The 15,326-nt window shown below is 43.1% G+C and overlaps 1 protein-coding gene and 1 long non-coding RNA gene across 3 annotated transcripts; one reads left to right on the top strand and one right to left on the bottom strand.

The window, feature by feature from the left end:
• Nucleotides 1–10: 10 nt before the first annotated feature.
• Nucleotides 11–7,044, bottom strand: Lovit (loss of visual transmission). 2 transcript variants are annotated; one of them, XM_076825055.1, is made up of 9 exons: nucleotides 6,248–7,044; nucleotides 5,036–5,298; nucleotides 4,689–4,937; nucleotides 4,076–4,326; nucleotides 3,881–3,994; nucleotides 2,824–3,112; nucleotides 2,235–2,370; nucleotides 1,938–2,112; nucleotides 11–942 (listed from the first exon to the last, which is right to left on the bottom strand). In XM_076825055.1, exons 1-9 carry the CDS (start codon nucleotides 6,445–6,447, stop codon nucleotides 712–714), a joined length of 1,908 nt encoding a protein of 635 aa, XP_076681170.1. In that variant the 5' UTR covers nucleotides 6,448–7,044; the 3' UTR covers nucleotides 11–711. The 2 variants fall into 2 exon arrangements, with proteins under 2 accessions (XP_076681170.1, XP_076681168.1); XM_076825053.1 differs by having other exon boundaries at nucleotides 2,235–2,365; nucleotides 2,819–3,112; nucleotides 6,248–7,041.
• Nucleotides 7,045–7,300: 256 nt separating this feature from the next.
• Nucleotides 7,301–7,984, top strand: LOC143375866 (uncharacterized). Its single transcript, XR_013086995.1, has 3 exons — nucleotides 7,301–7,624; nucleotides 7,690–7,703; nucleotides 7,905–7,984. It is a non-coding gene; the product is annotated as an uncharacterized LOC143375866 (long non-coding RNA).
• The last annotated feature ends 7,342 nt before the right edge of the window (nucleotides 7,985–15,326 follow it).

Raw genomic sequence — 15,326 nt, 5'->3', positions numbered from 1 at the left:
ACCGCGCAAGTTCGTCTACACACATTTCCCATTTTATTGCGTTTTTACAAGATACATTTATTTACAAGTTCCCTTTAACGACATAAAGTGGCGACTTTACGATGTTCACACACGGGGCCATTATTTGTGCATCGTGTCAACACGGTAGCTTCATTACCTCCATAAGCACACGCCGATGAAAATGTTTATCAACGAAGAGGCTTCGACAGGCTGCCCAGAGCCTTGTCCATTTAATTCTACAACGTAGCCCCGGCGACTCCGCTGGCAGCCATTATAACAGAACTTAACAGAACAATGTTTCTCCCCTAGGAGAATTATTGCGAGCGAACAAAATTAACAAACCGACGAAAGAGAGCAAAATAAATCCCAAGAATTATCGAAATTCGCGGACTCAGGGTCCTGCTGGATTTAAGGATTTTAATCAACAAAACTCTAGAGCTCCCTGCGGAATACGTAGTTGAAACATTTCATCAGCCTCCACCTTTGAATTCTACTAACCGTACTGACGAAGAACGTCACACAAGCGTCCCTATTCACGAGTGAAGAAATAGAAACAGAAAGTCTGTTCGCAAGATCCCCAAATGTCCACCCCTGAACGTATGCAACCCTCAGCGATTTCCACTCGCGTGGCGCCGCCTGGTCGGTACGATTAGTGGGATATTAGCCGGGCCAATTATTTCAGACGAGCCCATGAAAGTCGATGGCCAGAGTTCAGAGGTCCAGATACATGACTTGGGTGGCGGAGACCGCCCCGCAAGCGGCGAGGGTGCTGGCCACGCAGACTACAGCCGTGGTGGTCCCCGACTGGCTAACGATCGTCCCAAGGCAGCAGGAGAGCAAGAACTGCGCCAGGAAGACCATGGAGGAGACGATCGCGACGTCGGTGCCGAGGCCGCGAACGCCCCCGCTTTGAACGGCTTCACCCTCCGCTGTCACCTCGAACTGCAAAGTCGACTAACTCAATTTCCGCCGCGCACGGTACGCCGGCCGTTACGTCCGACGACGCCTTCTAATGGCATTACAGCTTTCGCGATGCTTATCGTGCTTCGGCGGACGAGGGGCTCATTGAAAAACAGGCCCATGCCACTCCGCGTGCGCTCCATTTGTTCGATCATTGAGGCGTGACGAAGGTGGCGAGGGAAAAGAACTTGGCAGCTTATTACGTGCCTAAGCTCTGATCTATTAGCGGTATTTATAATATTCCTAGTTGATTCGGGATATGGAAATGGGAGCTGAGTGGGTTGTTCGAAGGAAGTAATAAAAGGTGCCAAGGAGGATTAATTCTGGAGCCAAGATTTCTGCTTCAGTTGCTAATTAAAATAATTGCAATTTTGTACCGAATTTCCCGAGCAAAATTACTTCCCTGTGGGTGTATGGTACTGTGCCACGTGGCTCGTGTTCCACTGAGCCCCTCAAGTCTCCGGTTCTTCTTCAAGAAGGACGTTTCGACGGTACCAAAATGGCGCGGAAGAATTAATCTCGCAGAATTTAATTTTCAGACGAGGACTTATGTAAACGTTTAATCGTTCAATAAAACTACCACCGTGTCAGATGTCGAGTGGTCTCCTTCGTTCCTAGCACTTAATCCCCCAGAATTTCCTGGAACGTCTTAATTACCTCGCGCAGGATACTGTTACACAATTTGCCTCGTTGAACCGGAGCCCTTGGCAAGGCGAATTTAAGAAGCTACTTTTAATATCAGTCGAGATGAGCCAAGTTACGTAGGCCGCAGTTGCCAAGGGGATCGTTATCTCGAGGAGTATTGTGTGCTTCTCGGGAGAGATTACCGAAGTGCTCCTTCGGGAGCCGTTTTACTTTCGAGCCCAACTTATTGCGGCGTCGAATGGTGTTAATCACTGGCTCTAATTAGCCTCGGAGACTCCCAGCTCCAATCTCCATTCCCTGAATGGCAAACGAAGCTCTGTGGTATCACTCACCGTCGACGAGGCGTGGTAATGTGCAACTAGTAAGTACGGCATGGTGAACAAAGTGGAGTACATAACGCCCGCGGTCCAGGAGAACACGATGACTCCCACGGGATGCTTGGTCAGCGCCATCATCATCATCCCGAGGCTGTAGAACAGGAGGCCGCAGATGTACACCCTCCGAGCTCTGGGGCAGAAAGGAGAATTCCCGAAGCTGTATTATAAAGCAGTTTTTTTTATTAAAGTCGAGGAGAGTTTACTGTCTCAAACGAGGGGGAGAGAGAAGGGCCATCGAAAGTGGGATTTTACTTGTAGCGTTCTATTAGCTTCTCGATGATCAACGAGTAACACGAGCAGGACAACGAATACATGGACATCCCCCAGCATCCGAAGCGAACGCCACTCTCGTACAACTCGCGCTCCTTGGAACCGTCCGGTGCCTGTCGTTCACATTTTCAGAATTGTCAGTAGCAGCAGTATCAGGAAATTTGTGGGAGTGTACTGTGATCAGTAGAAGATGGATAATTTTGATTGATACGGGAAGGATTTTCTCTGGAATTGGCGAAGGCTTTGGGTTTATCTACAAGTTTAAAGTATCACTGGTTAGGGTCGGAGTTTTTGGATATGTAAGTGAAATATTGGGAAAATCGTGGATTTTTTATAGTGGTATTGTGGGAATAGGGTTTTGTAATCCTTATGTGTTCGGGAGCCACGGAAAAAACGGACTTCGGGTGATGGGGATTCGAACCCGCGATCCTCGGGATCCTCTGATTATTGGTCAGTCGCCTTACCAACTCCACCGAAGTCGATCTCCCGAAGTCTCTTATTCCGGACTCCCTTTTATGGGGATTCCCGATCATAATATGAATGATTCAGCGTTGATAGTTGCTTGCCTGAGGATTGCCCCCATAAACAGCTTCCCCGACGAAGTCTGTGAAGTACAGAGAGTAGCAGACGTGGGCCATCCAGCAGAAGAGATTAGTCAAGCAGACCATGCGGAGGCTGTGGGGCATGTAGACGATGGAAAGAAGGTACTCCCTTAAAGTGGCCTTAGGGTTCGCCTCGGCATCTTCGTCGAAGCCATCCTTAGCGAAATTACTGTCCTGGGCGGGCACGTCAGGTACCATTGGTACCTGTCCGGCTCTTCTTTCGGGATCCTGCACTGGAAGAGGCTTCAAGACAAATTCCTGGCAAACACCCAAGACTCCACGTTACCCAAATTTTCACGGGATCCATCAAAATCGGAACTAACTTCGACGAAATTCCCTAGATTTTAGCCCCCCCGGCCGGAAATTTTCACGCGATCCATCAAAATCGGAACTAACTTCGACGAAATTCCCTAGAATTTAGCTCCTCCGCCCGGAAAATTTCACGGGCTCCATAAAAACCGGTAGCTTCGACGAAATTCCCTAGAATTTGGTCCTCCGGGCGGAAATTTTCACGCGATCCATCAAAATCGGAACTAACTTCGACGAAATTCCCTAGAATTTGGCCCCTCCGTCCCGGAAATTTTCACGCGATCCATCAAAATCGGAACTAACTTCGACGAAATTCCCTAGAATTTAGCCCCTCCGTCCGGAAATTTTCACGGGATCCATAAAAATCGCTAGCTTCGACGAAATTCCCTAGAATTCGGCCCCTGCGGGCGGAAATTTTCACGCGATCCATCAAAATCGGAACTAACTTCGACGAAATTCCCTAGACTTTGGCCCCTCCGTCCGGAAATTTTCACGCGATCCATCAAAATCGGAACTAACTTCGACGAAATTCCCTAGAATTTAGCCCCTCCGTCCGGAAAATTTCACGCGGTCCATTCCCATCTCCATTAAAAATTGCAATTTAAATAAAAAAACAGCCCAACCTCGCAATTCTCACTCCACTTAGACCATCGAGGTCGGCTCAGAGCATTCTAATAAAAATCACCACGAATTCTACATTCCCGGGTGTTCACTCACGTCCTTCCTCGTGGCGGCGTCCTGCTCGTTATCCAGCGTTCCGTAAGAAGCACACTCCTCCGTCGTGATTTTATCGCACTCCCTCTGCTCCTCCCCTCTCTCATCGCCGGATACCTGAATACATATACGAATAACGAGAACCAAAATCACTCTAAATGTCACAGTGACGTTCCACCGGTTTCATCCAGGACGAACCTTTCGTTCCTGCAGCTGCTGGTACTCGTCCCTCTCCAGCAGCTCCAGTGGGATCTCCTTGAAGCTCGTGATGGTGCAGAACACGCAGATAATGAAGATGATGGTGATGAGAGTGAAGGTCGCGTGGAGATGGCCACCCAGCATTACTCCAATCGTCGTGGCGTCCCAGTTAATGCCACCCAGTCCGTAACCCATGAAACCCCCTAAGCCCGCCATTATGGTGAACGTACTGAGGCCCTTCGCGTGGTCCTCTGAGGGCATAGGTCCCTAGTTATCGACTCCGACCCAATTAGAATCAAAAACTCAAGAAGATGAAGCAATTGTGACGAGGACTTCGCCGAGCTAGGATTTTAAGTAACCAAAATTTTACTCGGGGAGAATAGAAGGTGAAGAATACTTGCGAGACTGTTCTATTGTGTTTAAAATCGTTTTAGTAGATTTATCCTGTACTAAGCCAGCCTTGTGGTCTCTTAAATGCTTGACCAGTACTACTAGATTTTCAGAAGATGAATCCAGGAGCAGTTTCCTTTTATAAATCCAAGCTTTCCTAATTATTTACAGCAGCTTGGGGAAAGGTACTCTTTACGGAGGCACAGTGGGTTCATTTACTTGCCAGGTGTAGTGACGTCGAGCAAGTAGGCCCTGGCGGGGCTCTGACAAGCGTCGGCGTCGAAATCGAGCAGGACCGTGCCCAGGATCGTGAAGAAGATTCCCCAGGAGTGCGAGGGTGGCTCTGTCGACTCTACCCTCGCCTGCTTCGCTGTGGTTCGGTGGCCCAAGGGGGCTGTGTAATTGGTCGAAGTCGGCGATGTGTCGCCGAAGGCGTACCCCATGTCCTCCCCATTGGGGACGAGTATCAACCCTAGGTTCAAAGTTGGCTAGCTTGAGGGATTTTGCTCTTCCATCTGCTGGTCATTTTATTCCTAGGGTCTACTAGGTCTAACAGGTTTCTTTCTCTACCTATCAACACCCCAATGGCCAGTAAGAAAATGAAGGGCCTCCTCCTCCCATACTTCGATCTGCACCTGTCGCTCAAGCTTCCCAAAATCGGGGTGACGAAGAAGCCTATCAGGGGGCTGAGGGCCCAAACCAACGTCATGTGCTGGTGATCGACACCGATCTTCAAAAGGGTCGGCGAGACGAACGCGGTCTCCGCGGCGTACGAAAATTCGATCCCCATCACGGCCGCGGAAACCCGCACCAATTCCCCTCGGGACTTTTTTCTGTAAAGACACCAGGCTGCTCGTTAATTGCTGATTAATCGAGACACACTGGACTTCTTTTTCTTTTCACCTTTTCACTTCGGTTAATCAACGGTGGACACACTTTGGGGAGGTAGAAAGGGGGTGCTAGAAAATGTTCGAAATATTCAACAGTTGTCTAAAATATTAATAAGGCGTCATTGTATAGCTCCAGGGAACTTTAAAAGTGCAATTTTATTCAGGGGCCCTTTTTCACTGGTCACTGTTTTATGATTTTTTTCATGGACTTTTTGCACTACATTTCAGGAACGAATTAATGGTACAAACTACAAAGGAACGAAAATTTCTTATCAAACCCCTCAATTATTTACCCCAAGTATGATGGGAAGTTTATAAAAATGTGGAGAAATATTTTATTCGTCTACTATTTGGACAAAAGTGAAAGTGGACTATTTTGAATTGTTGGACACAGGTGTGTCTGCAAAGTGGGTTGTTGCTCGCATTATATTTACGCTAAATAATGGTACTTTTAAACGACTTCAAACAAAGGTCAGTAAAAATTAAAAAATAATAAACTTTAAAAAAAAGTAAAAAACTGACTTAAAAGGTGACTGACTTAAAAATAATAAAATAATTATTTTGTAAATCGGTGCCAGAATAGAAACAGAATTAAATCAATTTCTAAACCTTTATCAAATACAGTCCATTAGCACACTAACGCCCGGGAATTAGATTTCAAAAAACAATTATTTTATCCTTTTTAGCGCACCTCTGAAGTGGGTTTTTACTTTCTTTAAAAAATTTTATTATCCAATTCCTTGGTACCTATAGATGCCTCATTAATATTCCGCCTAACTTTGACCATTTTATTACCATCCCCCTTAATACCCTAAATAATACAAAATACCAAATTAACTTCCCCAATCCCCGAACTTTCCAACACAGCTTTCAACCGATTCGAAAATACTACCTGTAGACATGGGCATAATCATCCAAGGTCCTCTCCAATTTCGGTGGCCCGCGCAGGTGGTTCAAGAACCCCTCGACACCCCGGTCCAGCGGCACGCCGTTCTTCCACTCTTTCCAAACTTCCCACTTCTCCTTGATCTTATCGCGGACATCGTGCACCCTGCCAGCGAAGCCCTCGTACTCGTGGAGTTTGTCCACCATGGTGGAGACTTCGTGCGCTCTTCTCTCAATCGAGAGTGCTCCCTCTCATCGCGCCTCGATCAGTTTCAACCGCGATTTAGAGCGTCGACTAACATCGAGCACCGTGCGTTCCCCTCGCGAGCACTTCGCAGAGGCTCTCGGAGAGAACGGGAGCGATCGCCGGAGGATCAGAGGTACGATTGTTTTCGATGCATCGCGCGCGATCGATGGGGAGAGAGAGGGATGCTTCGGTTTCGGAGGGTTGTGCTCCGTCGACGAGATACGAGGCTCGACTGACGGCCCCGCGAGCCCGCGACCAAGACGAAAGCTCGACCGACGTCGCCTTTCGCCGAGGATACCTCTGCGAGCTCCTCGCCGCTCCTCCACGCCGCCGGGGGGATGTAAAATGAGCTTTTCGTGTACCGAGGGAAACCTCCTCGCTATAGCGGGCTGCTCCTCGTTAGCGTTGATTAAAATCGGTTCAGCCGGTGGGGAGTTGCCGATCGAATTGCAAGGCTTTTGGAAAAGGGCGGAGGGATCGCTTGTTGGGGCATGGAGGGTTGTTACTGTAATGATATCGGGCAGGGTGGATTTTCTTTTCGATTCTTCATCTATGGGGAGTTTCCTCGTGGGGAGCTTGGAACCCTTCTTTTTATTTTTTAGGGGGTTGGGGTGGGTGAGGTTTTGAGGGGTAATAAGTTGGACTTGTGAGGGTTGAGTTGATGAGGTTAGGGGTGAACCGTGTATTGGGAGAGATTTGAGGCAGGTCGAGAAGTTTTAGAGTAGGAATATTTAATTGTAAGTTGGGTCTGGATTAGATATGGAATAGAAATAAGGTGGGTCTTTATTTGTTTTAGAAAAGAAAAAAGGTAGGTCTTTATTTGTTTTGGAATAGAAATAAGGTAGGTTTTATTTGTTTTAGAATAAAAATAAGGTAGGTTTTTATTTGTTTTAGAATAAAAATAAGGTAGGTTTTTATTTGTTCTAGAGTAGAAATAAGGTAGGTTTTTATTTGTTTTAGAATAGAAAAAAGGTAGGACTTTATTTCTTTTGGAATAGAAATAAGGTAGGTTCTTATTTGTTTTAGAATAAAAATAAGGTAGGTCGTTATTTGTTTTAGAGTAGAAATAAGGTAGTTTTTTATTTGTTTTCGAATAGAAATAAGGTAGGTTTTTATTTGTTTTAGAATAGAAATAAGGTAGTTTTTTATTTGTTTTAGAAAGAAATAAGGTACTGTTTTATTTGTTTTAGAATAGAAATAAGGTAAGTCTTTATTTGTTTCATAATAGAAATAAGTTAGGACTTAATTTGTTTCATAATAGAAATAAGTTAGGACTTAATTTGTTTCATAATAGAAATAAGTTAGTTAAAAAAATTTGTTACCCAACAACCGCTATTTATCATATACACTAATAACTCAAAACCTGCAAATTTTCAGTTGCGTCGCTGTTGCAGCAAATGAGCGTTATCCGAATGAGTGGTCAGACTAGAAATAAATTAGATCTACCCCAAATCCAAACTAGATAAGATTCATAGCTGACCCACGTTTTAACAAAAAACTAAATTCGGCCCTGCTCTGCAAAAGTCTAAATCAATCACAAGATCGCAACATGTAGGGAGATAATTTTGAAGAATCTTGCGACGACTTCGGTCAATATTACCGCTGTTCGCGTATGAAACAGAAGTTGAACAGACGATACAAATAATGAAGTGTCGAGGAGACTCTTTATACCTCCCCCGCATGTGTGTACCCGGCGTTTGCTCTGTCCTCAACCGCGCTGGTATTTACCCGCGCGCACAGAGAACAAGCGTGGCGTGTCCCCGCTTGCGAAGCTCGCCAACAAAAGCTTTTCCCACTGGTCGTAGATGTAATTTCCGCCGTGGAAATTGCACTTTGCCGATCCACCCGTGTTCCTTTCCAAGCGGGCTCTCGATTCGATTTAACTCCAGGGGTGGGTTTTGTGCTGGAGCCTTCAACACGCGTTACTCTTTGTCCCATTTAATCCCACATTATTTATATTAATACCCCGCACTCTCGACTCCAAACTCAACACCTCGAGTACTCAAAATCAAAATTGCCGACGATCTTTGGCACCTCAGGGGGTGTCCTCCTCTAGAGGGACGAAATCCTCTATTCTCTTTAAGAACGGCGCCCGAAAAACAGAGTTTTCACCTATGAGCATTAACCACGTGTATTTATTAACATTTCAGTAAGTTGCGAAATAAATTTTAGCAATAAAATTTTTATAATAATAATTAATGGAGACGCGTTTTTCTCAAAATGGTATTTAGTCCATTGTTTTTCCCACACCTTCAGAAAACTTATTATTCCAGCCGGTAGCAGAATCGAGTCGAAAGAATTTTTCTTTCAGTTCAAAGACGAAAAAAGGTGACAAAAATGAGCTCAAATTCAGAGCCTCGCAATTTTTTTTCCAGGTTACTGAAATGTTAATAAATACGCGTGGATAATGTACATCGGTAAAAACTGTTTAGCTTTTTGCGCGTCGTCCCTAAAGAAAGGCAAAGAATTGGTCTTTCGGACAAGAATGCTCCCTTAAGGGGTCATTCTACTTTGAGCCGTTGAAAAATTAAGCTGTTTTTAAAGATATTTCTCTGAGTAAATGCAGCGTATAATATAACAAATCTTTTTGGTATTTATTAAGCTACTTTTATATTGTACAAAAAAATAAAAATAAAAAGAATTTTTGTAGTTCTTTACGACGTCAATGTGGCACCAAAAAAAGCGAGGTATGCTCATGGCGTAGGTGATTTCCCGGTTCAGGCTCATCCGAAACGAAAAATTCCAACGGGTTCTTAATCTGCATGAGTGTCGCTATAAACCCTAGGTTAATTAACAATTTCTGTCGAGAAGTAACAAAATGGCGCTTGTTTGAAAAAAAAGTATGTCAAAATACCCAAAGGAATGTATTCCCGGGTGTTCCATGAGAAAAATCTCTGTTATTTCTCGACAAAAATTATTAATTAAGCTAGGAGCTATAGCGCCACTTCTACAGGTTAAGAATCCATTGGAATTTTTTGTTTCCGATATACCTGAGCCGGGAAATCACCTACGCCACGAGCACACCTCTTTTTTTTAGGTGCCATATCAACTCTGCAAAGAAACCATTAAATCAAGTTAAAAAAATTCTTTTTAATTTGTTTGTCTATAGTACAAGAGTAGCTCAATAAGTACCAAAAAGGCTTATTTCATTATACGATGTATTTACCCAGAAAAAATTTTCGCAATTAGCTTAATTTTTCGTCCGATCAAAGTAGAATGTCGCCTTAAACTCTTGAATTCAATAACGACCCTCTATTCTCCAAAAAATTAAGCCCAAGCCTAATTAAACTGTGTAGAAAAATACCACTCGCTAAAGCCCCCAACAGAGTTCGTCGAATAATTATCAGAGCCCCAGTAGGGATTGCAAAGCGGTAAATCGGTAAATCGGTTTGAAGCTTTTTTCACTGACAACGTAGTAGATATCGACGGAATTATGCGCTACATTGCTATACATAAAACTTTTACCGGTAATTCGCCAAATTTCTACCGGTAAATCTCGAGAAATACGTAATTTACCGGTAAATATCGAGAAATACGTAATTTACCGGCAAATATCGAGAAATACGTAATTCATCGAATTCCCGTTAAAAATTTGGCGAATCACCGGTAAAAATTGTAGGCATACCAATATAGCGCATATATATATAGCGCATAATTCCGTCGACATCTCCTACGTTATCAGTGAAAAAAAAAAACTTCAAACCGATTTACCGATTTACCGGTTCGCAATCCTTAAGGCCCAGAAACCTTGAGCGATCTTCCCCCCCGAAGCTGGGAACGCGCGAGTGCATCGCGCTACTTTTTCGTTATCGTCGCGGAAGATACCGCGAGGAAGCGTGCCTTTATTTCTTTTCAGGAAGCGTACGTGGCCGAGAGCGTATCGAACCGCTGCATTAGCAGAGGAGGAAGTCCCGCAATGTAGGTCTTGTTGCGTGTGCTGGCCTTGGCTGGAGCTTCGCCTCCGAAAGAGCTTACGCCAGCAGTACGCATCGATAACCCATTGCCAGAGGATTTCCTCCGCGTTCGTCACGCTTTCCTCGCCGTCCCATTGAAGCCCGCGGTCCCGGACTCCCCGGTTCTATCCTCGCAATCCACTGTGCCTTAAACTCCCGCCGAGTTTATCGATCACAGAACACAGCGATTGCAAGCGAGAAAAATGCCAAGGCTGCCACCGGCGAATGGCGAAATTCGCCACGACAGCGTTTAATGGGACTCAGCTGCGGGGGAATATTGCGCGAGAGAAGTCGTCGAATTGGGTGGGATTAAATTATCAGAGGTTTTGTCGACTGGTCCCGCCTCGGTTTCGCTGCTCTCTACATTTCCTTCCCGGCCGCTTCGACCGCGTCGATCCAGCTCCAGCTTTTGACACCGACCTCCGTCAGCCTTGCGCGGGAGAAACAGTAAACGACGATCGTCCGCAGCCTGCTAATGATTTAACATGCAGATCCGTCGGAGACACGTGCAAATATCGTCTTAATTCTTATCGACGTCGCTGCAAGACGCAATCTGCTGTTGTGCAATCTGGCTTACGCTCCATCTACGGAGAGGAAGATGGAATAATACCGAATTGGCTAGCAGCAGTGGCGTGCAGCTTGAAAGTTGAGAAGAAAGGACTCGATGCCTTTTTATAAGCCCTGATTTGTTCCTTTAGATGCATAGAAACTTTGGACAATACGTTGTTGCGTTTAGGGGTAGTTCAAGTGAGTCAATGATGCCCATGTTTTAATTTATACGTTTATATTTTTATTTGGTAATTTGCTGGATTTATTGCTTGCTGAGGCTCAGGCATCAGACAGTTTCCTTCTGCCACGGTACAGTCTACTAATTGCTTTGTTAATTTTATACGTCAGATGAGGCTCAATGGCTTTTCTCAGTTTCTAAATAATTTTTTTTTTTTTTATAAGAAGGAATAAATTGACATGGTAAGATCGTATTTTTTGTATTCGAAGAATAAGCTCCACCGTACTTGAGAGGGTTTGGATAATTGAAGAAATAGTTTCATGTTCTTTTAGGGGGAAGAGGAATTTTTTCGAAGGAACTTACGGGGGTTGCGCCACCCTGAGGCGCTCGAAACAGCACTGAACTAGACGAATTTTTTTTACCGATACTATGAGGTTGAAAATTATTTATTTTCTTCTTATGGGTGGAGCATGTATTAGTGCATATATTGTATAAATACTGTACGAAAATATTAAAAAATGACCGAGTTATTCGTTCTCCCGCGAAGCTCGTCCGCCGTTACACGCGTGACTAACCTAACAAATTATAACGAACGTGTTCGTCTGAAATCAAAAACCCGATGATTTTCGTGTTCCTTAATAAAATACCTACGACGTAGCACAGGGATTTGAGAAAGAAAAATTTATTGCGCAAATGAGAGCGAAGTGAAAAAAATTATACGTTTTTCACATGAAAAAACGAATTTAAAATATTAATTATATACGAACGGGGTATTGGATGGAAAAACTGATAAGCTACATCGTAGATAATGCCATTAAGAATATGCGTGCCAAGTTTGAACTCAATCGGACAAATAGTTTTGGAGATATTTGATAAGTCATCTTTGAAAATGCAGTTTCGAGAAAAACGCAAAAGAAGAAAAGTAGAATGGTCGCTACCTGCTGTGGAATATCGACATCCGCGCCTAGTTGAAAGCCTATAACTCGGCTATTTTGGGGAATTTTTGCGTCTACAATAACTTAAATTATTCTTAAAACTTCGCGTAATAAGAAAATGCAAAGAAAAAAAAATCGTATTTCAAAACTTTCAGGGTGGCGTAACCCCTTAATTGTGATTTTTTGCAAATTGACTTTGGTTGATATCGCATTGCGAGATTGTCGGGGTGATTGGATGGGGGAAGGTTAGAATAATTATTGTTAACGTGCTCTGTTATTTCTCCTCGACATCGAGTTTCAGAGATAAATAAGAAGTTTTTTTTAAATCACCGGGCACCGAGGAATTTTCTGCTCCAGCAACTAGTGCGGACGTTGATGAAGACGGAGCATCCTTCTCCAATCCGATTAGTCGATTAAACCCTGTCAACCTTTCGGTTCTTTTCCGTGGGGCAGCGATAATGATGGAAAGCAGCGTAAGAAATATCTGAAGGCTTCGAATCCCACGAACAAGAATATTTGCGATACTAGGGGCAGGGAGTTTTGATCCCCTTTGCGATGGAAAATGCAGAATAGAGGGGTTTTTGGAGTATTAAGTCGATTCTGAAAGGAAAAGTATATACAATTGAAGGGTAAGAGGAAAAGTAGGGAATGTCACGAAAAAGCTTTATCGAGAAAATTAAGGGTTTTGTTGCAGTGCAGGGGTGCGTTACTTATTTTTAACCGGTACACCAACATTTTAACGTTATCTTACGGTGGCATTTAAATTTTATAAGCCCCAGTTGCCACCAACAAAATATCACAAAATATCACAAAGTGACGAAAAATGGACACTTTACGTTTTTCCTCTTACCCCTCAATTGATCTAAATTTGAGGATACTTAAATCGATATTAGGGTAAATTGGAACTAGGGTGCACTAGGCTCCTAAGACGAGGACGTTCTGCATGGAGAAGCAGTGCCTAGTAAAGATTTTCATACTACCAGCTAGCCATTTCAACGAAACGAGAGATCAATGGTGAAAGGATCAATTTCACGACGAAAGGGAGATCAACCTTGATCCCTATTGGATCCTACGTGTCTCTCTACGCACTACATTCCCCCTGTTTATCCTAATACAGGTTCGCTTCGTTCAATTTCGTTGACAGAGGAAGGATAGCGAGGCCGTGGCGAATGGCTATTTGATATCTTTTACGTCTACATCGAAGGGGGCTGGGATGTCTGTTTCAGGGACAACCGAGGGGGTTCGTTCTGCGAAATGGGCGCAACAAATCCTGAGAATTTCCTTCGGGATATTTTACTGCGAACTTGGAACTGGGGTTTTAATGCGCAGAGAATTTTAAGGAATTATAAAGCTTTCTTTGATTCGAGGCATTGAGAAGAAAAACGGACTAACCCACATTCTTTGCGAAGTTGAATTAATGGCAGAACTAAGCATACTATAAAAATAGGTAAAACAAAATTCTGTATGTTAAACGATTTTATTAAAAATGCCCTAAAAACTAAAAAAATCATTATTTTCTTCTACTACAATTTCGACGGTGTTTTTTCACTTTAAATAAAATCGTGGAGCTATTTTTTTTTTAATATTGTATTGTCATGCCTGCAAAGTTTCAAGACAATTGGATAGTTGGAAGTTGGTTAAATTCGAGTTGCCAGATTTGAACCATACATAGAAACAAACAAACAGAGGATCGAAGCTGAATAAAATCGTTTAAAAATTAATTCTTTTCAATTTAAAACCATATGGGGCATATGGCGTAGTAGAATCACCTGTTGCATTGAAATTTCGTGGTCACATCTGTGTGCAACACTAGGTCGGGAAATTAATTACGTCTTCGTTAGGAAGCAATTCGAATGGTATCAGAAGCTAAAAATTATGACTGCACGGTAAAAACGCCTGCAAAATATTTCTTCGTTGATCAAGTGGTAAGTACTACTAACTACACAGTGCCTCGTTTATAGTACTCTGAAAATGATTTACGATGTGGCTAAACATTAGCTGATTCAAGTATTATAATTGGTGCTGTACTATGCTTTCTACCAAGTCCATAGTTGTCAACTAGGAAGAGGCTTCGCCAAATGCAGCGCAGATTTTAGGATTTTTTTAGGGGTTTTAATAACAAACATAAAATAAAACACTTATTGCACATGATTTATTAGTCCACAAAGAGCACGATTTAAAATTCATTTACAATAATTTTCCTATTAAATTATACATGATTTCTGAGGTTCTTTAGACCACTGCAGAAAAAAATGGCCAGCATGATATGAGTCGTTTATTTTGAAAGTGACCTAAGTCCACTTATATCTAAACATTTTTTATATATAAATACTAACTCCAAGTTGTACACGTTGCTACAGTCAACAAAAACCAATTGACAAATGGACTTAGGCCACTTTCAAAAGAAACGGCTCATATCACCTTTAAACAACGATGGATCTCAAAAACAAAATGATATTCTTGTGAAATAATATTGCCACTGTGAGCTGACAGGCCAAATTTTTTAATTTAAAAAAAATACACAATTTATAGCACTTTAGAGCTTTTTTATGCAAAATTCTCCTGCGCAATTGTGTATAAAAAAATTAAACAAAATATAAAGAAAAATGGCACCTACAACCTTCTTTAATATCTATAGTCCTCCAGTGACCAGGACTGCAAAGCAGGACCACCATTCAACGAAGCAACACTTTTTGCTTCGCCAAAGGAAAAGGTAGATTTGATAGCGGGCATCGGTTGGTCGTGCCAGCAACTCCATTCAGAATCACTTGAACCTCCTAGACTTCAAAGCTTAAACCTTCGCTCTTCAATTATCTCAATTCGCTGATGAACTATCCTTGGACTTCGTTGAACGTTAAGACTCGTTTATTGGGCTACATGGTTCGTAAAGATTGCTTGATTACCGTGATTTATTGATACGCTCGGTGCAATGGTACTCTAGTTTCGGTCCGCGGAATCGCAAGTCATCCCTGCCTAGTACCCTCGCGGCGAGCAAACACGATACTGGCAAGTAATTCCCGATTAGCTTTATGCATGCGATCGCCGCAGTGTTTACCTGCGATTGGACGATCAACGCGATGCAGGCAACCGTCGAGCAAAATATCGCGGCACAGGTGTTCAAACACTGCGTTCTTTGATCGCAGAGTGGTACATTAAGAATATCCTGTCTTAACATATTTAATTCGATCCTTCCTTTATCATATTATGCGTTGTTTAATTATTGA

This window comes from Andrena cerasifolii, chromosome 13 (genome assembly GCF_050908995.1).
Source record: "Andrena cerasifolii isolate SP2316 chromosome 13, iyAndCera1_principal, whole genome shotgun sequence".
NCBI classification, from domain to species: domain Eukaryota; kingdom Metazoa; phylum Arthropoda; class Insecta; order Hymenoptera; family Andrenidae; genus Andrena; species Andrena cerasifolii.
The sequence above is the reverse complement of the archived record's forward strand: the minus strand, read 5'-3'. Positions and strand labels throughout refer to the sequence as shown.

What these genes read in the sequence shown, in the direction of transcription:
- Lovit (XM_076825055.1), bottom strand. Translation starts at nt 6,447, where the DNA reads ATGGTGGACAAACTCCACGAGTACGAGGGCTTCGCTGGCAGGGTGCAC. An exon ending in AGCAGCTGCAGGAACGAAAG is followed by an intron (nt 3,995 to 4,075) that starts GTTCGTCCTGGA and finishes ATATGTATTCAG; the next exon opens with GTATCCGGCGATGAGAGAGG. An exon ending in AGCTGTTTATGGGGGCAATC is followed by an intron (nt 2,371 to 2,823) that starts CTCAGGCAAGCA and finishes GAAAATGTGAAC; the next exon opens with GACAGGCACCGGACGGTTCC.